Source organism: Python bivittatus, unplaced genomic scaffold (genome assembly GCF_059951505.1).
Source record: "Python bivittatus isolate LINGU-HERP-01145 unplaced genomic scaffold, Pbiv_v1 ctg000850_np1212, whole genome shotgun sequence".
In the NCBI taxonomy this organism is placed as follows: domain Eukaryota; kingdom Metazoa; phylum Chordata; class Lepidosauria; order Squamata; family Pythonidae; genus Python; species Python bivittatus.
Window position 1 is genome coordinate 10,764,415 of NW_028277112.1, and position 22,216 is coordinate 10,786,630.

At 38.2% G+C, this 22,216-nt stretch overlaps 1 protein-coding gene across 12 annotated transcripts in view; it reads right to left on the reverse strand.

The window, feature by feature from the left end:
* The window catches only part of MEF2C (myocyte enhancer factor 2C), a 184,205-nt gene that overhangs the window by 24,339 nt on the left and 137,650 nt on the right, over positions 1–22,216 (reverse strand). For 11 of the 12 annotated variants that reach the window (XM_088130273.1, XM_007426750.4, XM_088130275.1 and 8 more), the window contains 2 exons: positions 18,689–18,875; positions 12,856–12,903 (listed from right to left, as the gene is read on the reverse strand). In XM_088130273.1, the coding sequence (XP_087986399.1) occupies positions 12,856–12,903; positions 18,689–18,875 (235 nt within the window). The remainder of the gene's footprint in view (positions 1–12,855; positions 12,904–18,688; positions 18,876–22,216) is intronic. The other variant, XM_025165764.2, reaches the window with a different exon arrangement.

Here is a 22,216-nt window from a genome sequence, read left to right on the forward strand (position 1 = left end):
AGATTTACCATCAATTTTATTAAAATAGTTTGGCTTGCAACAAATGCTGTGCAGGCCTGTAGTCTGTCAGCTGATCTGGGTTGAGTCCACCCACCTCTCCAAATGTTCTGTCCCTACTCTGACACGGCATTCAGTACTCCATTAGAGGATTCTTTTCACCACATTTTGGTTGTTTTTTCTCCCAGTGAAAAGAGTGACACTGTTCTGGTTTTATTAGGATTAGCACATATTCATTTACTGAGTGCCAATCCTTATGCATAGGATCATTTCAAAATACAGGAACTTCCCCCAAATAGCCCTGCACCTGATTTTCAAACACTTATGAGAGAACAATGAGCATGTTTGATATTATTTTTAAGCATTAGACATATCCATTCAGTGCGTTTAGTCCATGTGAATTATCCTGGACCTACCCTCTGTTTATCCATGTCACTTACCTGTCTGTACAACAGACAAGGAAAGTTTGTTTGAAAGACAAGGAAAGAGCCAGTTTGGTCTAGTGGTTAAGGCACCAGGCTAGAAACCAGGAGACCGTGAGTTCTAGTCCTGCCTTAGGCATGAAAGCCGGCTGGGTGACTTTGGGCCAGTCACCCTCTCTCAGCCCAACTCATCTCACAGGGTTGGTGTTGTGGGGAAAATAGGAGGAGGAAGGAGTATTAGGTATGTTTGCTGCCTTGAGTTATTTATAAAAATAATAAAGGTGGGATAAATTTTTTTTTAAAAAAGCAGATTCTAAATAAAACATAACATGAGAAATGCTGGTGTAAAAACCAGGGCTGTGGAGTTGGAGTCGTGGAGTCAGAGTTGGAAGCAATTTGTGAGTTACTCGAGTCAGAGTCGGTAAAAATGTACCAACTCCGACTCCTAATAAATTTAAATTGTATATAATATAAATAATATGTTAAAATTTCCTATTTCATAGATCATAATTTAACCTATTTTTTTCAGGATATATTTTAATTTCAAGTTCTCTGCAAATTTCAAAATATAACATATTTTGGAAATCTATAATAGTATATTTATAATTTATTTCTTATATCGATATATAATTAAAGGAGTTGGAGTCAGAGTTGGAGTCAGAGTCGAAGGTTTTATGTGCCAACTCCACAGCCCTGGTAAAAACATCATCTTATTTGGTAACAGTACAGAACAGGTCTTTGCAGAGACTGCTAATATTAGAAGCATTCAAAAGCAAATATACTCATACCTTAATTGCACAATCAGGACTCTGTCATTTTTTTAGTTTTTTTCCTAGAATGGATGTTGCACTGAAGTCAATATTAGCTCCTCAATCCCTTCACATAGGTTATGAAATTTATGTTTGATAGTTTTTTAATGGTATCTGATTTGGGGAAATTTACAAATATATTGCTGTGGTGCAAGAAAACCTGGTATTTCCTATATCTCTACCACAAATTGTATTGATTTATTTGTTCCCACTCAGCAAAAAAGTTTTGTACTATATCTATCATATTATCTTGTTTATCCTTGGCTCCCCCTGTCCTCTTAGCCAGTCAACTCAGCAATTACATTTTAATTAATTAAACAAGGCACTTAGAAGTATTAGATGCTGATGTCCACTTCTGATTTTTGTTTAATGGCTACAGTTTTGAATATCTTGAGGATCAAGGTCAAGGGACTGAACACTGGTGCTCTGCTCTAAGGGACTGCAGCTTTACTGCATGGTTAAGCTTTTCTGTTAAGTGTAAGGCCAACTGAAAAGTTGCAATATATCCAATTAGGTGCTCCCCCCCCACCCAAAAGACAAAGGCATGATGCCAATCTCTTCACTTGTTCTTTCTTTCTCCAAGTTATATGCAGCCAACATTTTCCTGCATATGCTATACAGACCAAGTAATGGCATCTATCTGTATGCAGCTTATAGGGATTGGATAGCTTTCATGAGTTATATATAGTCATGTTCTAGGTATGCTTGTAGGGTGTGAAATGCCCTAGCTAGGAGCACTGGAATACAGAATTTGTGGGCAGTGTTAGTCACTGTAATACATGTTCTCTGGTCACTGCTCTAATTTTCTTAGTGTTTAGGGCCAGCATCCTTTCTGAAAACTAGAACACTCTGGAAACTGTTGTCTCTACTTGTAGTTACATGCCTGAAAGTGGAGTGAACCCCTAACTTGACATTACCGTGTCCTGCTTTGCTTTGACTGTGATATCTGAAAAGGGGAGTCTATGTATGATGGGAAAACAAATTCTACTCAAATTCTTTATTTAATGAGCTAATGTGCTTATCATTATAGACATGAAAGTACCCCTTTTCTGATGGCACACCAAATGCACAAGTATCAGGACACAGGGCAGTGAAGCCTGCACTTATATCCTGTATAAGCTAAATATACTCTTTCATATTGTTTCAGTGTATAGATAATATGCCATGGTTCAAAGCTGCTTAATAGCAGACTAAAATTTTTTTTAATGGATATTGTTGTTGTTGTTGTTGGTCGCGGTCAGCCAGATGTTGAGACTGGATTTGGCATTTTTATACACCTGTTGAGTCCTTCTCAAGGACCTGGGGTAGGCAGATGTTGTTTGATGGTGTTAAAGGTATCGTTGCAGGATATGAGCTGTTCCAAGTAAAGCTGCCTTTTGGAATTGGCTGACGGTGATTTTGTCAATGCCGATGGTGTTCAAGTGGTGCTCCAGATGTTCTGGGGTTGCATCCAAAGCGCCTATTACTATTGGTACTATCTTTGCTTTCTTTTGCCAAAGTTGTTCTACTTCTATTTGCAGGTCTTTGTGTTTTGTGATTTTCTCCAGTTCTTTCTCTTCTATTCTGCTGTCGCAGGTATTGCAATGTCTACTATCCAGACTTTTTTGTCTTTCTTATCAACAATTGTTAAATTTGGGGTGTTATGTGGCAGGTGCTTCTCTGTCTGAATTCTAAAGTCACAGAGCACTTTAGCTTCTGTATTTTTTATTACTTTGTTTTGTGGTCCCACCAGTTCTTGCTTGCAGGCAAATGGTATTTCTTGCAGATATTCCAATGCACCATTGTTGCTACTTTGTCATGCCGTTGTTTGTAGTCAGTTGGTGGAATCTTCTTACAGCAGCTAACTAGGTGGTCCACTGTTTCTTCAGCTTCTTTGCAGAGGTGGCATTTGCTGTCTGTTGCTGTCTTCTCAATTCTGGCTTTATAGGCATTTGTTCTTAAGGCTTGGTCTTGTGCAGCCAGAATTAACCTCTCTGTCTCTTTCTTCAACTTTCCTGCTCTTAGCCATTGCCGGGTCTTGTTGTTATCTACTTTGCCTGCTAGTATTTTTTGTGTACTGGCCATGTAATACTTTGCTTTGCCATGTCTCTTTTCTATTCTTCATTTGGTCTTTCTTATAGGCCAATTGGTTTCTTTGGTATTCAGTAAGCCTTCCAGTACTAGCTTCAGTAAGCCTGGTGTACTAGCTTCAGTGCATCTTATTCACTGTCCTTCAGATATTCTTCTAATATCCTTTTTTCTTCTTCAACTGTCTGATGTACTTGTAACATTCCATTACCTATGCTCCTAGGTAAGTAAAGTCTGTCAATGTCATTGTGTGGATGAAGGGCACGATTCATTGTCATTTTTCTGATCTTCCTATCCAGGGCTTTTAGTTCAGCTTGAATCCAGTCCACTATTCCTATATTTAATGACTGGAATTGCCCAGGTGTTAATCACTTTGATGGTATTTCCCCCACTGAGTTTGGACTTTAAGATCTTCTTCACTCTCATAATGTGTTCATTATTAACCTTCTTCTTGACTTCAGGGTGCTTGATGTTGTCAGCCTGAAGGATGTTCAAGTATTTGTAGTGATCTTCTTCATCCAGACTCTTGATATTATTTCCATTGGGAATCTTGATTACTTCAGTTTTCATTATTTTTTCCCCTGTTGATGGTAAGGGTGGCACATTTGTCCAGTCCAAACTCCACTACAATATCTTGGCTGTATATGTGGACAGTGTTGAGCAACGATTCTATTTCAGATGGTGTTTTTCTATACAGCTCGAGATTGTCCATGTAAAGGAGGTGGGATTACCTGGCAGATGTTGTTGATGTTTGATAGCTATGGCCTGACTTGTTCAGTATTGTTGACAGAGGACTCAATGCAATGATAAACAGTAGTGGTGACAGTAAGTTTCCTTGAAAGATTCCCCTCTTGATGTTACCCTCTCCCAGTCTATCACCACTGACCAGCAACTGTGTCTTCCATTGAGCCACTGATCTTTGCACAAACCTTCTGATGTTTCTACTGACTCCTGTTATTTCTAGGCACCTGATTACCCAATCATGTGACAGGGAGTCAAATGCCTTCTTGTAATCAATCCAAGCTATATTCAGGTTGGTCTTCCTTCTCGTAGAGTTTTCCAAATCATCTTGTCAGTTAGGAGCTGATCTTTTGTCCCTCTGCTGTTTGGGTGGTTTCATTCTGCTCAGATGGAAAGAGCTTGTTTTCAACTAGATGCTTTTGGACTGCATCAGCTACCATACCAGTTAGCAATTTGAAAGTTGTTGGTAAGCAGGTAATTGGCCTGTAGTTGCCTGGTGCTCCCCCTTTTGCTGGATCTTTCATTATTAGGGTTTATTACAAGTTCTTTCATTTCATCTTCTTTTTTATTCTTATCCATTTCCTTTTCCAAGCTGCTTTCTTGTTGTATTTCTTTGGGTTGTCCTATAGCTGTGCCCAGAATGTCAGCTGGAGGGAGCACTGATTGCTTTATAGTGTCTCTTAAATACTTTCAATGTTTTGGGTTCAACAGGAGTGAGACAACTGCACAGCTGGCTTCAAAATACTTTGGAGGGATTCAGGAGTAGAAGCAGTGCCCACTGTAAGTATCCTCTTTCTCCCTTAACAGAATATATAGGCATCAACAGAAGAAGCTGAATTGTGAGAGACTATTGATAGATAAAAGAAAGTAATCCTTCATAAAGCCATAGGGTAGTGCAGACCACAACTGAGGTGGCTTTCAAAGGGGATCAGTTCATGAAGGATCATGCATGCATGCATACAGAGAGAGACAGTATCAGCAGCAGTTTCCAAGGAACATGAACATCAGGCTCATAATGTACTCAAGACTTACTGTGAGCTTCCACTAGTATTTAGCTGGTCATGGTAGAGTCATTGTTGGACTAGATGTAAAGCTCTCCTTATATTATTGCATTATAAAGAATAAAGTTAGGATACACTGATATTCCACACTAGGTCAAAGATCTAAATGGTTATTTTACAGAAATATGCAAACTTCTCTGTTTGTAATTCAGGAAGAAGCATACTTTTCCATGTTCTTGCTTTTCTACATCCCAATGGTCTTTTCTACCAGTCTCTGTTCTATTTTCCTTTTCCTCATATCTTTTCCCCCAGTCTTCCTAACCTTTCTGGATTTGGAACCCTCTTTTCATGGCAAACAACCTCAGAAATGGAACAATTAAACTAATGGCAGAGAGCCTCTCTGTGACAAGCAGACAACTGAACTACCAGAAGCCTCATTTCTAACCATACAAAATATTTTAGAGTACTACAGTTGTAGATGTTGAATTCTAATTTATTTTCAAAGTTCCAAAGGTTATGGAGACCACAATATAATGAGAAATGTTTGGAAAATAAATTATGTCATCCTGAGATTTTGCCATTGCTTTTAAAATTTCTCGTACTTTCATTGGCAGCAGAATCTGCCACTAGTTGCCAGTGAAGGGAGCCTATGCTATGGCAGGCTTGAATCCAGCAAAGCAATTATGTAGGTGATTAATTCATATCTGATCTGCTCCATGGACACCAACCCTTCAAAAGATGCAATTTGCATACAGTTAGAAAACTACATTTAACTTTTTTTTTTTTTTAAATGCTCATTGCCCTTGAACATTAAATCAAGCAACTTAGTAAAAATACTCACCTGACAAGAGAAAACACCTTACTGGAAAATTTAATTCTTTTAAAAATCATCCTAGGAAATGCATTGCCAATTTGTAGATCATTGCCTTGCTCTTATCCCCACTCAACTGCCTGAAAGCCTTTTTTACCACTGGGAGCTATTCGTTTATTTCTAGCGGTGGCTATACATCAATTGTCTTTCTGATATAAAGTCTTATATTTCTTTTCTTTTTAAAACAGAAGCCCAGGCTAAAATTAATCATGTAAATAAACCCTGGTCAGACATGCACACAAAATTGCCTAATTTCTGTCTATTTTAATCTAGTTTTTCCCTTAATGGAAGCTTTAAGAAGCACCAAGAGGTAGGCTGCTTGAAAGATGTAAGGCATTTAGAAGCCAGCTAGCTAGATGTATTTAAGGCAGAGCATGTTTTAACTTTTGGGTTTTTTTAAAAAATAGAATTGATTTAATTGCACACCGCTTGGAGATTTTAGAGTAAAAGCTGGCCTCATCACTCCAAGGAGTTAAACTCATGGCTTGTTTTACATTCTGAAGTTAATACATTGCTCCATTCTAAATCCAGGAGCTTTAACTATCTCTTTCAATACTCATGGGTATGTTGAAATCCAGATGTTTGCTGATTTGCAATACTTCCTAATACTTTTTCTCAGAATAAAAGGACAGATTGTCATATGCAAAATGAAAGCATACCACAGTCACCTCAACATCAGCATGGGAAAGAACTGATTGCAGCAACTGAAAAGTTCTTATTTGAGTGTGGGTTTCCTATAAGAATATACTTAATTGCTTGTTATTTAAGAAGAGAGAAGTCAATCATCCTTTTCCCCCCCTCTTCCCCCAAAAAACCACCTTGGAAAGACTATGACTCATTTAATAGAATAGATTCTCATTACTGGCTCTGTGATTTAGTCTTTCAATCCGTCATTATATAGAGATAAATATTGAGACATTATAAATTAGAGAGGATAAGATTGGGAACACTTTTAAAAAAGGAATGGCAAACAATGTGGGAACCATGGCAAGTGGCAGATTTTCCCAAAGCAGAAGTTAATCTTCCCTAAAGGTTTTGAGTCCTTGCATTTGCATGCAATAAAAACAGTTATTCTGTGTTTAGCATGTCCACCTACTGAGGGCTCAAATTAAGTAATCAGTTTAAAGAAAATGTTAACTTCTACCAACAACCCAATACAATCAGCTATTAAGAATCTATTTATAAATATATAAAAATGCAAAAATTTCACATATGAATTCAACAAACATGCAGATATATGTAACACAGGGGAAAATTGATTAGATATGTACAGTAGAACTGGTTGGCTATGCAGCACCAAGCTTTGCTTTGTATAATGTGTTGGCTTTGGCACCATCCGATCCTAGCAGATTTCTTCTAAGCATGAGGCTGGTGATGTGTTACTTCTCCTTAGTAAGGCAATATATTTATATGATTCTCCATAGTGAAAAGTGGGTGCTTGCATCCAGACCATGGACTATGCCTCTGTTATTTAATGGACTGCTTTACTATCTGTGTCAGTTGCTTCTGGTGTATCCAGTGACTTTATGAATATATACGAACTTATTTTGTATTGTACCTTATGTGTCACTGGAGCTAAAGAAGTGTTAGTTGGCAGTAAAAGGATGTTAAGTCACCTATGGTGTTTTTTTAAGTGGATGTTTGTTTTGACTGGCTATTGCCAGGGCACAAAAGGGAATGAGGTGTACATTCCACTGATATTTATGAGTTTGGGGTGCCTGTTATTATTTTAGGATTTGCTCAACGACTTACTACTGATTGCTTCATACTCTGCTTGTTTGGGATAGGCTTATTTGGGCATGCTGCCTTCTTTTTTCTTTGCAATTTTTTCCTTTAGCTGTATTATTTTGAAAGCATGCCCAGAATTCCTCTGACCAAGAGACCCATAAATTATAAATAGCTATTACCTACATTTCTATTTAGTTTGAAATGCTAGAAGAATATGTATAATAAATTGACACGAAGCCCATGTGTGACCAAAAGCAGCAGAACGAATGGTGTAATATAAGCATGATATAATCTCGCAGAAAGACTCAAAGTTCTAGCTGTCCAAATCTGACGATTATTGTCACACTGAACTGCACATTCCAAAAGACCTCAGGACTTTCTGTCCAGTGACACTTTCCAGATGATGGTGCAATGGAAGGACATTTTCTTACCTCCTGGATCTCTGGCACCAGTGATTATATAAGAGAAACATCTTTCCTGTAGCAATGCCTGCTTTTATCAGAAACTTTTATCCTTCCCCCTTTCAAATTTTAGTTCTAAGCTCTGTAATCCCCACTTCTGTAACCCTGGAAAACATATCTCTTCTTTACAGTAACAAGTTTTAAACCTTGTCTTTGAAGCATAGCAACATGCCTTGTCCTGAGCCAAAACATGAGTTTGTTTAGTCCAATAGTGCTTAACGCTGATTGGCAGCAGCTCTCCAAGAAAACAGAAAAGAGACATTTACAGTGCTACTTGAAGTTCCCAGGAAATTGAACCTGGGATCCTCTGAGTATAAAGCATGTAATTCTGCCACTGAGGTACTGTTTTTCATAACATTGTGGGAATGGAGTAGCATACCACTGGCATAGGATATGGTTATTACATTTTTTTTTTTTGTCTTCTAGGAAAACCCAAACCCAAACCATGTAAACTGTAGGCCCATTACAATCGATAGGCTTTAAGTCAAAATTAAAGTCAAGCCCTCCATTACATGTTGTTTGCAGACCTCTGTACTTGGTAGCTTCAGTTATGAGATGTGTGGTGAAAGAATTTGAAAAGAATGATTTGAAGAATAACACAAAAAATAAAAACAAATGGCACAATAAAAACAAATGCACAGAGAGCACAGAGAGAACTGCTCCTGTCTGTACTCCTGCACTCTGAAGATGCCGGTCACAGGTGCTGGCGAAACGTTAGGAAACAAAATTTCCAGAACACGGCCACACAGCCCGGAAGACCCACACCAGCCATCGTATGCCGGCCGTGAAAGCCTTTGACAATACAAAAAGCTGATACTCATATGTAATATAAATAATAAATTCAGCTTCCATTTAATTTCATTCCCTGTAATTTGATGTAGCTTGATATAAGGCATCAGGCTAGAAACTGGGAGACCATAACTTCTAGTCCTATCTTCAGCACAAAGCCAGCTGTAACTTTGGGCCAGTTCCTCTCTCTCAGCCCTAGGAAGGAGGAAATGGCAAACCACTTTTGAAATCTTGTCAAGAAAACTGCAGGGATTCATCCAGGCAGTTGCCAGGAGTCAATACTGACTTGAAGGCACATACACACACATAACTGGGAAAAGGTGGCTTATACCAGCTGCAAGGAAGAAGAATCCTGCAGTTAAACATTATAGCAAACTTCTGGTAGCCAAAAGTTTTTGGTCAAAAAGTTCCTTTTGAAGGAAAAAATCAGGTACAGAATGCCTCCTGAATAGAATATGGCATGGCTAGCACAGGGTAGACAAGATGTAGCGGGTCAATGCTAGTGCTATCTATTATACTGGTAATGGTACATATATGTACAACCAGACTGGAAGTTGCAGTCCTATTCATTCTCGGCTGGGAGTAAGTCCCAGTGCAGTCATCAACAACTCTTCCGATATTATCGTCCCCAATTAAAGGTAGCTTGGCTGCTCTACAGGTGCAATTCTCAGACAGACAAAATACAGCGGATCAAATCTCCAAGTCAGTATAAAATAGCTAGTCCCCAGGTTAAGAACACCCAGTTTAAGACGACCCATAGTTAAGAATGGAGCCTACTGTAGCAAAATTCAAGTTAAATACACAATGATTTGAGTTAAATACAGAATGGTTTGAGTTCATTATACAATACTACTTACACAGTATTATACAATAATACTGTTCTGGCTTACATACAAATTAGACTTAAGGACAGACCTTGGGAATGGAACTCGCTCTTAAACTGGGGACTACCTGTATTTGGAAACCTTTAATAAAGTCCAAGGCATTCATTTAAAAATGCAGGGTAGGCCATAAAAGCAAAAATAACTGAATAAAATGTAAAGATAAATAATACTCAGCATTCTCAAAATATTCGTCTGATATTTTAATATTTTCTCTGACTTTCAATACTAGTTTGCTATTATCATAATTACAATCTGAATTCAAAACACACTGTAAACCTAATACTTGCTTCTTGCTTTATTGCCCATATTTAAAAAGATGGCTATTATCAATGTTTGCTCCTTTCAAAAACAAGACCTGCATCTTCTACAGGTTAGATGTCAAATATATTTTTCTGCATGTAAGGATGAAGGATGTAACTGTAAGACTGTTTGGCTCAAGGGCATATTGGCTTAAGGTCAAGAGTATCTTATTCTTTCCCTTCACACAAGCTTCTGGTTTAAAAGAAAGTCGCCAAACCCATGGCTATATTTATAACTTAGCAACTCCACTAAATAGGAAGTTCTCTTTCATTCTGTTGGCAACTCTGGCTGTCACATGGCATAAGCAATCCAATTGGAGAGTAGCTTTGAACAAATTTAGTCTAGCAAACCCAAGATAGCCTTGGGTTTAGTTAAAAATACCACTTCTGGTATTTAATTGTGTGGGATAATAAAAAGTAGTCAGTATTCCCAAGTTCTATTTATGCCTTGGGTAGACACATAAAGTAAAACGGTGGATGATTTTAGAATTATTATTTAAAATGATCCAAACTGGCAAATTAGCACATTTCAAAACACATGTATATATCTGACCTAAGAAGATTTCCTCCCTTCTATTATTTCCATCTTCTTGCAACAGGGTAAAGTAATGCAATAACTGATGGCTTTACACTAGCAATTAGAAGTATTTTAATTTTATAATTACTACAGTAAATCTCTCCAAAATCTACATTTCTGTTTCTTTGTTGCAAGCAGACTATTTTTAGATGCAACAGGAAAATGCAAGTGCATTAAAATTCTAATTTGACAAAGATTGTGTACCCTCGCAACTTCAACAGCAGTATCATCATATTATTCTCGAACTTGGCAACAGGAAAAGACACATGGGCCTCTGTTCCCCATGAAAAAGTGGTAAACAAAGAACTTTTGATATTTAAGAGAGAAAGAGATGATTCTCTAAAATAGAAGCATTGTTGAATTATGGCACTGTGGCAGACGTCTCAACCTTATAATGACCTCTCATCTTCGTTCTGCCCTACAGCAAGTGACTCTTCTTATTACTCCACATTTAAGACAGAAAGAATGCACATCTGCAGTGAGGTCTAAACTCAAATTTGTCACCAAAGGAACCAGAGTTCTGTACACAATTGCATTTTTATTTACCAATACCCATCTTCTACAGAATTTTTTAAAATCCTTTACTAAATTTCCAACCAATATATTACAGTATATATTTTTTACAAAGAAAGCAATCACATTTTCTCATCATTTAATCTTAAGCCACCAAGATTCTTTCTGGCAAAATGGGTGATGCTTGTGTTAGATCTGCACTTAAGAAGCACTCATTTCACATGCGCTGAAATTTACATTGTTCTAAAATTATGCGTGGGTGGGGGGATGGAAATGGATTTGCTTTAAGAAGCCAGAAGAGGGCACTCATTAGTAATCAATCAAATTCCATTCAAATCTTATAATGGAAAAAGTCAAGAATCTTAAACGGATATTTCCAAAATGAAACAGGATTGCAGTGACTAGAATTCCAGAATCAAGAAAAGTAATATTTTCCAAGGTTTTATAGAAGTGGGAGATACTAATGAATGTAAATGGCTGCAATCTACATGTTAAGGCCACAGAAATAAACCCATTTTAAAGTATCATGCTAAAGTTTGTAAGCTATAACACATTTTTATATCATCAAGCCCAAAACAACAGTACCAGCTCTTAAGATTTTCCTTTCAAAAAGTCAAATATGGGAGTAATTATGTCAATACACAGAGAAGATTTTCTTTCGCTTTAATGAAAGTATAAGTCTTGATAATAAACTAAAACTTGTTTTTTTAAAAGTATATTTTAGTCAGTGGTATTGTGGCAAGTCTCCACTGAGTCAAAATCCTTTTCCTTGGTAGGAAGGGAAGGTGAGAAACATTTGGGACTGTTTGTAGTAGATGAAAAGTGAGACTAAAACAGAAATTGGCAGTATTAGTTAAGGTCTACCTATGTTTGTTTAGGCAGATGACTTAGGTAATTTTTCGGTTAAGTGTGCATGGTTTGTTGTCTAACATTATATTTTCCTTGTAGAATCATGTGTGTGCATTAAAATACTGTTTTTGTACACTTGACTGATCTACTCATAGAAGGTTGCCCCCTTGGGTACCACAAGAGCAGCTAAGCTTTTCTAACATAGCTACAAATTTGGAAATAGAAAGGGAAGAGAGGGTTTCTGTTTTGCCCAGGGAGGAAGAAACTTGCAACTAAAACAGGTAATGGAAGCCCATCCCCACTTCACCATGGAGGAAATTGCTGCACCAGAAAACACTTCTGAGTACTCTTGGTTAGCATCTAGCTTGGAAAAGTACTTAGATTGCCAGAAAGCCAAGATAAGATTTGGGATAAAAGTAAGAAGTAGAACCATTATGTCCTTGATCCACACATAAAGTGGAAGGCAAATGATCCACTTGTTAAAAATTCCTGAAGCACTTCCTGGAATAACACCAAAAACCTCTACACATTGACATAATATACTTGCATGTGACAATTTCCAAGAAAAGTTTTGAATCAGCTCTTTGATTTATCTGGTGTACTTCCTTATAAGAGTCTGCATGACTACACATAAAAAGATTTCCCTTTTAAAAAAGACTGCTTAAGCGTAAGGAAGTTGGGAAATCTCAACACTGAGAAAGCGCTTGTGGATAGGATTTTCAAGGAATAACCTAATCTGCTCTTAATCACATTATACAGAGTTATTTTAAGACTGGCCTCATGCTAACTCTCTGTTGTGGAGTCTGTAACCATTTTAATAAGGTACATAAAACATTCTTCTGTTTACCTGCACTGGTGCCTGCACCGGTTGTGAGGTCCCCACCCATCAGGCCACCTAGGAGAGGACAAATAAAATAGTCAAACTGAGAGAGGAGCTGAAGAAACCACAAAGGTCAAGCAGCAATTACAGTTTATTCCTCAAAGTAATGTGAGCCCTAGAGGAGTTTTCACCACCAGAATTTTCATAAAGATCAGGCTGTTTGAGCCACCCTGACTCCTGTCTATGTACAACACGATCCAATTCCTCTTTCAAAGCATAAGCATTATTTAGTGGCTTCAGTGGGTAACAGCTCAGGACAATATTGATTGAATTTGTAGTGAATAAACTGTTATTACAATAAAAGATTTCACTGTCAACTTTTGTGATGACATTATACACAGTCACTAATATTTCACAGATTTTTTCCATCACCTTTTCCAACTTGGTGACCCTCAAATGTGTTGAAATGACTTGTCCCTTCCACACTGATTGGAAATTCTAGGAATTGTAGATACACGGGCAAGAGATTGGAGGAAAGGTGGTTTACTTTCTACTTAAAAGGAATGAAACTTAGCTGAATCATACTGAAATATTTTAAAGCACTGCTTGTGTTTCATATCTTATGAAATAAGTTAAGTCATATGCCTTTGAAGCATATTCACATTCTAGTAGTATATGCAGTGTAAACAGAAACCAACTTCTATGACAATGTTCTTGCCTATACCACAGGATACCAAATATTATTACTGCACCTTTGGTTTTTTTTTCACCCCCATAACATTTTAAGAAACAAATCAGGACAGGACCATCCAATGCTGCCAAAGTACCTGCTGCGGTATCAACAAAACAGTGAAAACAACAGGGTTACTGGAAAGCAAATTGATGAGATTGTTCCATGCCTTATTCTCAAGACCTCTACCAACACTGTGTGGTCCTTTGTCTTTTTTCCTTGGCAAGTGAGCTCATTTACAAAGAATTGGGCTGCAGTTACTTGCCATCCCCCCCCACCCTGCAGAACATCTATAAAGCCTATGTGGAATCAACAGTCTTTTGGGGGAAAAAGACAATCTGGACACCATTATTTGCTTTGCTACTCTATTAGCTTTCTTTTCAATTTTGTGTAAATTTATAATGCATCAGGAGGCTAGGAATCCTCAACATGGCATTCATGGACACACTGGTGCCCATGGGTGGCATTCTGTAGAACTGGCTAAGGTTAATAGTTTTAGGATGCCTACCACATGTCAGAAAAGGGAATCAAAATAGCTCTTTGTGAGGCACTAATACTTTTCCATGTGTGCTAAGGCCTCCCATGTCCTTACCTAATTTTGCTTCAGTTCATACTTGTAAAATTCATCTGCATTGGAAAACAATTTATGAAACGTAAGATAGTTATCAGAATGAGTGCATGGTGATAGTGGGGAAGTATGAGCAGATTTTTTCTATTCAAGGCCAGTACAAATTACTGGCCCTTTGTTAAGTATTCCAATGTTTGGAAGCCAACAGTGCAGGCTGCTTCAATTCAAATTGCTTTGCAGTCATGGGGTCTATGTGATTTGCACAGCTGATTCCCCATAGTTACCATGAGTGTCCTTCAGGGGAAAGTTGGGGCCTTCTCTTGGGACACATCCTAGATACTTCATTGCTCATAACAGCAGCAGAACAAAATGCTAATGGAGTGAATAATATTAGGAAACCACAGGGGATAAACCTGTATTGAGTACATGCTAGAGAGTCATAACACAATTTCCTCCCTTGAATATTTCCAAGAAATGTAAATGTATTTTTGGGTAAATATGATCCTTAGGATAATCACAAATACTACATTATTTTTTAAAAGTCATGTTCCATATACTAGAGATCTTATTTAAGTGTGTGACATGTTTAAAATTGATTGTGTTCAGAGTATATAAAATAATGTTCCTAATCCTTGTATGTTCTGCTTTTCAAAGCTGATTTTGCGATCAGATGAAAGGCAGCATCTTCTGTACAGAGTGAGATCATATGGATCTTCCCTGATGGTCACTGGACTGGTGGTTGAATCCCCCCTCCACCTGTTGGTATTGGGGGGCTTCAACCTCCGTGTGTGTGGGAGGACTGGGGCTAGGGAGCTCCTCAGTGGCTAGTTCCAACTGGTGGTAGTAGGTGGGAAGAGGTCATCCTGGTGGCTGCTCCCTTGTGAGGTGCTGCAGGATCAGTTCTCTCCCTATTGTTAAATATCTAATGAAACCACTGGGTGTCATGCCATACATCAGTTTAGGTTTTGGATATCTAGCTTTATATGTTGACCATAGGCCATACTGGTGAAGTCTTATCCTGGTCTGCAGCTGTGAGGGTCTAGAGAGGGAGAAAACAGCCTAAAATAGAATTCTAGGAAGACAGAGTTACCATTTAAGTAATCGGACAGCTCTTGTGATATTTCTTGATGGGAAATCTCTATCCATGAAGGAGGAGATTCACAACTGGAGGTTCCCCCTAGACTTGTGGCTCCTGCTGGAACAGCAGGTGGATGTCATGGCAAAGGGCCCCCAGATCTGGCTGGTGCATCAGTTGCAGCCCTGCTGGCGTGAGAGAACTTTCCTACAGTGACCCATGCCATTGTCACCACTTGCCTAGATTATTGCAACAGTCTATGCAACGGTGCCTTAAAGACAACTTGGAAGTTTCAGTTGGTCCAAAATGTAGCGGATGATGTATTATCTGGCACTCTCTGGTGGGAGTATATTACATCTTATTATTGTCCCTGCACAGCCTTCTAGGTCCAATTTAAAGTGCTGGTGTTAACCTAAAAAGCCTTTTATGGTTTGGCACTGAGCTATCCTCAGGACTATGTTCATCGATTAGAATCAGCTTGCCCTATTCGATCTTTCTGGGAAAAGCACCTGATGATTCCCCACTTTCGGGAGCTGAAGTGCAGCAGTACTGCTTTTTTGTAGCAGCATCAGCCTCTGGAATCACCTCCCACTGGAACCTAGATTAGCTCTGACTTCAGCCATCACCTGGAACCAATTGAAGATGGAGCTCCTCCAAAGGACATTTGGGACTGTTTTTGGATTTTCTGGTTGCTATGTTTCAGGTTTTACATAATGCTAACTGGACCATGGATGTTTAATTATTTTTGTATTCTGCAAAGCTGCTAGGAGTCCTGTGGGATTCAGGTGGGGTATAAATGTAACAAATAAATACAGCCTTCAGATGGAAATTTATGTATGTCTGAGTGTCTAATGATGCAACACATTATTCTAGAAGCTGCATTTATTCACTTGATTGCAGATTCAAATGATCTATAATCCCTTTAGTTATGTTTCCAATTTTCTTCTCTAGCTTTTAAAATTATGATTATATAAAAGTAGGCCTTTTGCATTTTTATGATGTAGAATAAAAGCTTACAACTTCACTTTCTAAAACAGTTTTAACTGAGATTTAACAGAGGAGAAAATGGATTAAGATCAGAAATTAGTAGATATGAGCTACTGGGAACCTTTTTCTGCTGCAAGTCTCACTTTCCTCCTGAACATGCATGTTTTCCAACCGGGCTTGCATAATAGCATCCAGGAGGTTGAATCCACTAATTCTCATGTTTCAAATATAGCCTTCTTATATTATCTACCTCTAGTCTTCCACAGTATTTAGAGCCTTTTAAAATATATCTTATTTAGTTGTAAATACTAAGGCTGGATTATCATCAGAAAACATAGCATTTTAGGATAAGGGGCTATAATCAGTTTAAAGGCAATGAGAGAGAAAAGATTTGGGATGTAAAAAGAATTTTGCCAAAATTCCTCTGGGTATGGATTTTGGGGTCAATGATCCCACAACTGGAGAACCTGTAGCAGGACACATGTTAGCCACTAATGAAGTCCACATAGAGAGAGAAAGAATACACATACAGTGGGGCAAAAAAGTATTTAGTCAGCCACCAATTGTGCAAGTTCTCCCACTTAAAAAGATGAGAGAGGCCTGTAATTTTCACCATAGGTATACCTCAACTATGAGAGACAAAATGGGGGAAAAAATCCAGAAAATCACATTGTCTGATTTTTAAAGAATTTATTTGCAAATCATGGTGGAAAATAAGTATTTGGTCACCTACAAACAAGCAAGATGTCTGGCTCTCACAGACCTGTAACTACTTCTTTAAGAGGCTCCTCTGTCCTCCACTTGTTACCTGTAGTAATGGCACCTGTTTGACCTTGTTATCAGTATAAAAGACACCTGTCCACAACTTCAAACAGTCACATTCCAAACTCCACTATGGCCAAGACCAAAGAGCTGTCGAAGGACACCAGAAACAAAATTGTAGACCTGCACCAGGCTGGGAAGACTGAATCTGCAATAGGCAAGCAGCTTGGTGTGAAGAAATCAACTGTGGGAGCAATAATTAGACAATGGAAGACATACAAGACCATTGATAATCTTCCTTGATCTGGGGCTCCACGCAAGATCCCACCCCATGGGGTCAAAATGATCACAAGAATGGTGAGCAAAAATCCCAGAACCACACGGGGGGACCTAGTGAATGACCTGCAGAGAGCTGGGACCAAAGTAACAAAGGCTACCATCAGTAACACACTACGCTGCCAGGGACTCAAATCCTGCAGTGCCAGATGTGTCCCCCTGCTTAAGCCAGTACATGTCTGGGCCCGTCTGAAGTTTGCTAGAGAGCATTTGGATGATCCAGAAGAGGATTGGGAGAATGTCATATGGTCAGATGAAACCAAAGTAGAACGTTTTGGTCTAAACTCAATTCATCATGTTTGGAGGAGAGAGAATACTGAGTTGCATCCAAAGAACACCATACCTACTGTGAAGCATGGGTGTGGAAACATCATGCTTTGGGGCTGTTTTTCTGCAAAGGGACCAGGACGACTGATCCATGTAAAGGAAAGAATGAATGTGGCCATGTATCGTGAGATTTTGAATGAACACCTCCTTCCATCAGCAAGGGCATTGAAGATGAAACATGGCTGGGTCTTTCAGCATGACAATGATCCCAAACACACCGCCCGGGCAATGAAGGAGTGGCTTCGTAAGAAGCATTTCAAGGTCCTGGAGTGGCCTAGCCAGTATCCAGATCTCAACCCCATGGAAAACCTTTGGAGGGAGTTGAAAGTCTATGTTGCCCAGTGACAGCCCCAAAACATCACTGCTCTAGAGGAGATCTGCATGGAGGAATGGGCCAAAATACCAGCAACAGTGTGTGAAAACCTTGTGAAGACTTACAGAAAACGTTTGACCTCTGTCATTGCCAACAAAGGATATATAACAAAGTATTGAGATGAACTTCTGATATTGACCAAATACTTATTTTCCGCCATGATTTGCAAATAAATTCTTTAAAAATCAGACAATGTGATTTTCTGGATTTTTTTTCCCATTTTGTCTCTCATAGTTGAGGTATAGCTATGATGAAAATTACAGGCCTCTCTCATCTTTTTAAGTGGGAGAACTTGCACAATTGGTGGCTGAATAAATACTTTTTTGCCCCACTGTATGCATACGTGCACGCATGCGTGTGCGTGTGCACACACACACATAAAATGAAAGGCTTGAGGAATGGCCTTCCCATGGTCATTCAAAGAAATTCCATTCTAAGAAAGAGATGAGAAAACATGTGTCCGTCAAGAACCTGGTGCTGCTATAAGTACATTGGGCTTGCTAAAGGCTGGAAAAAGCTGGACAAGATTCTGTGGTTGTTCCATTTTTTTTTCAAAAAATGTGGGATATTCATATTGGCAAATAGTCAGTAGATTTTTGGGGAACCCAAACATTGTTAGAATACTCTTGCTTTGCAAGTTACAATGGGTAGATGCAGAAGCACTGTATTTGAAGCAAAGAGATGGAACTGGATAAAGCCTACCTGTGTTACCTGCACTTGGTGGTCGATGTGTCACCCCAGGAGACATGCTATTCCGCTGTAAGGAAGGGTGGGCCAGAGGCAAAAGGTTGGGGTTACCCAATGAGCTAACTGGGTTGCTGTATACCAAGCTGTTATGGTTGGACACCGGGATAGAAACTGGCATCTCAAAGTTAGGTGGTGGAACAGCCTGTAGTAATAATAATAAAAAAGGGAACAAAAGACAAGAGTAACATAGAGGTACAACACATTCAGAATATATTATTCTATATCTAGATCAGATATTTTATAACTTCTGGTTAGAAAAAAGCAGAAAGGGGTTAGGAACATATATTGTCATTGCTGGCAAAAATTCATCCATTGCAAATCTTTTAAAAATTGGTAATGCATATGTCTTCTCTATCCTGCCTTGCTACAATTTCTACATTTCCTTTGTATTAAAGGGATTGGCCGGCTGCTTGGTTGGGTGTTTCCTGCCCCACTTATTTTTCAAAATCCTTGTTTAAGCTTTCTTCCATTCATTGAAATCATTATTGCTTAATAGTGGCATTCTAATATAGTTTCACAGATGAAAACATATTGATTTATGATTATGATGGCCTTACTATATAAATAAATATCAGAAGGTGAAAAAATTCAAAAAGAAAGCATTAGCTTTCAGCATTATGAGCTTCAGAAGAATTGTGAATTATTTGGTGAAAGGCAAACTGGCTGAATGTTGGTTTCTTTGCAAAAATTGATTATCTCAATTGTTTTTCATGAATGTATCAGGACCAAGACCAACTGTGTTTATCATATAAACTCACAGAAATAAATATGACTTGATCCCTACTCCCTGAATGGACTTCTGCTCACATGGTGCTTTCAGTCTTTGACTTCAGGGAGGGAAGAACCTGATTTTCTCCTATCCTTCATCCCTTCCATTAATTCCTATTCCTCCTTTTTCTGAAAAAAACTGGTTTAAAAATTTGAAAGAATTCTCCAATATAGTTTAACACAGGTGGTCTTCAGAGAATGTGTGTGTCAAAAAGTCAAATTGGCAGCCACAACTGTGTGACTGAAACCTTGCCCCTGCCTCATGTTGCATCACCTTGACTTTCTGACCCCTCTCCCACTACAAGTGCCCCTAGTTAGGGGTTGCACAGGAAAGGGCAGGAGGAAAGGACATTACTTCTCCCCGTTTCTACTTGGAAAAACCTTTCTGGGTCAAAAGCCTTTTGCAAACATTAAAAAACTGACTAGAACCATTACTACTGTGCAATGCCAGCTTATGCAAATATTTGCAATTGTCACTATTAATGCAGCAGGTGAAAAAAAATAGAAAAGGTTTGATTTGGTAAAACAGAACTCTTAATCAGACAAAATCACCGTCAAAACAGCATTGCAGAAAAGTTCATAACTAGATTCACACGTTATATTTGGATTTTGAGTATTTCTTAATATAGGTAGAAGCAACCTGGTTGAAATAACTACTATGAAACACACTGTGCAGCTTGCAATCCAGTAGCATGATGAAATTATGGGATAAGATTGACCTCTGGCATAGCTTCCAGTTATTTATTTTTTAAATAAGGCAGCCATTTTGAAAAGCTACTGAAAATTACTATTTCTTTAGTAATATATCATAGCATTCTTTAGGTTCTTTTGGCCTTTAGTTATTTAATTATATTCATTCACGATTGTCTACTTACTTTCCTCTGTGCTATTGAGTGTAACATGACTTATGGAAGTGAACTTGGGTAAGGAAAAGAGAAAACGTATGGAAAGCCTTAATACTCTCAGCCTCTGGGATTCTACTTTTCAGCCATTACGTTATCCCATACTAGATCAGGAGCAGAGCAAGGACATTTTTTTAGAAAATATATTTATGTAGCTTGCATGCTTAGCCTGTAAAAAGTAGTTTGCTGAAAACTCTCCATGTAACATTCCTTACTTGTGAAATCTAAGATACCAAGAAATAGAACCTCTTAAAAAAGTATCAACCAACAATGCAAATCACTTACTGATAATGCTTTGATCACTGAGAGGATAATTTTTCCTCATGAAACTGTTTCCACATGTATTTTATATGAAGTAGCCTAACAATTTCTTTTAACCAGGTGCTACCAGATCAGCGGTCAATAGAGGTAATAGGTATTTGACCCTAGGTCAATAGTATCTTTTCAACTGAAGGCACTCAGATTACAATTTAAAGCCTCTCTTCACATTAAACAAAACCCTGCTATGTTCCATCTCTGTTTTAAAGACAACACTATTACAAAGCATTGATCCGGAACAAAGTCTATGGAAAGCATCATGTGGAAATCACTTGACACAGTCTCTTCATGCAGCAGCTGTAACTTCTGGAATTTGCTTGCATCTTCTTGACCCCTAGTAATGTCAGGTAAACTATCAATCTGAACATATTAGTTTCAACTTACATGCTAACACGATAGTGTTAAAGGGAAAATAACCGCTTCTGTAAGCATGGTATATTGGTAGTAATCCCAACCATAGGAACCTGTGATCACATGGTACTTTCCATTCTTTTGGTACAGCTGAAGTATCTGCTAGGGTTTTGGCTGACAAACGTGACTTTTACAAGTTGCCACTACAATACAGTACCCCACAGCAATCTGAGCTGAAAAACAGCAGACATTCGCAGTAAATGGTTGCAGGCATAGCTTATATTCTCCTGTATATATCCCTTTTTCTAAGAAACATTACACAGCTCTTGAGCAGTATACTTTCATGATCAGGATAATACTAAGCAATGACTCTGAGTCTTATTCACTAGAAATGATTTTAATTTCATGGGCTTTTGCAGATAGATTTTACTGTGATTTACCTATTTTAAAGTATTATCTACTTTATACTGATAATTACTTATTGATATTGTATTTTATTATTATTGTTTCTGAGATATGCTTTTAGCTGGGTTATATGAAAACAAGACACAATGTGTTACTATTATCACCACTATCACATCAGACTGTGCTAGGCTTTTTAAAAGTCACAATATAGAACTCTCTGAAGATGCTGCAGGAAGCACAGGTGGTTCAAAATGCACTGACTAGAATATCCATTTATTTATCACTGCATTTATATTCCCCCCCCCATTTCTTTTGGAAGCTCAAGGCAGCTTACAAAGAAGGTGTCTGAATTACAGTCCAACGCTCCTACATTATCTTAGCCCTCTTAGGGAAGCTGGGTAGTCACTACCTGTCCCACATCAGTTGCTAAGAGACAGGATTTTCTCAATGTTGCATCCTAATTTTGGAACAGAGATAAACCCTTATCACTGCTGAATCTTTAAAAAAACAAAAAACAAAAAGCAAGCAAGGTAACAAAAAACTCTACAGGGACTTTTATTCTAATTGGTGTTTAGCTAAACTGTTTTTGGAAAAAAAAAAGCTGCTTCAATATTTTTTAATTTGAAGTTTTTGCGTTAAAATTGTTGCATTTTTATGGGTTTTAAAGTTTTGAAACTTCTCTGTGAAAATAAAACAAAACACAAACTTGTAAAGCCCATTTCATAGAGATGAAAGTGAG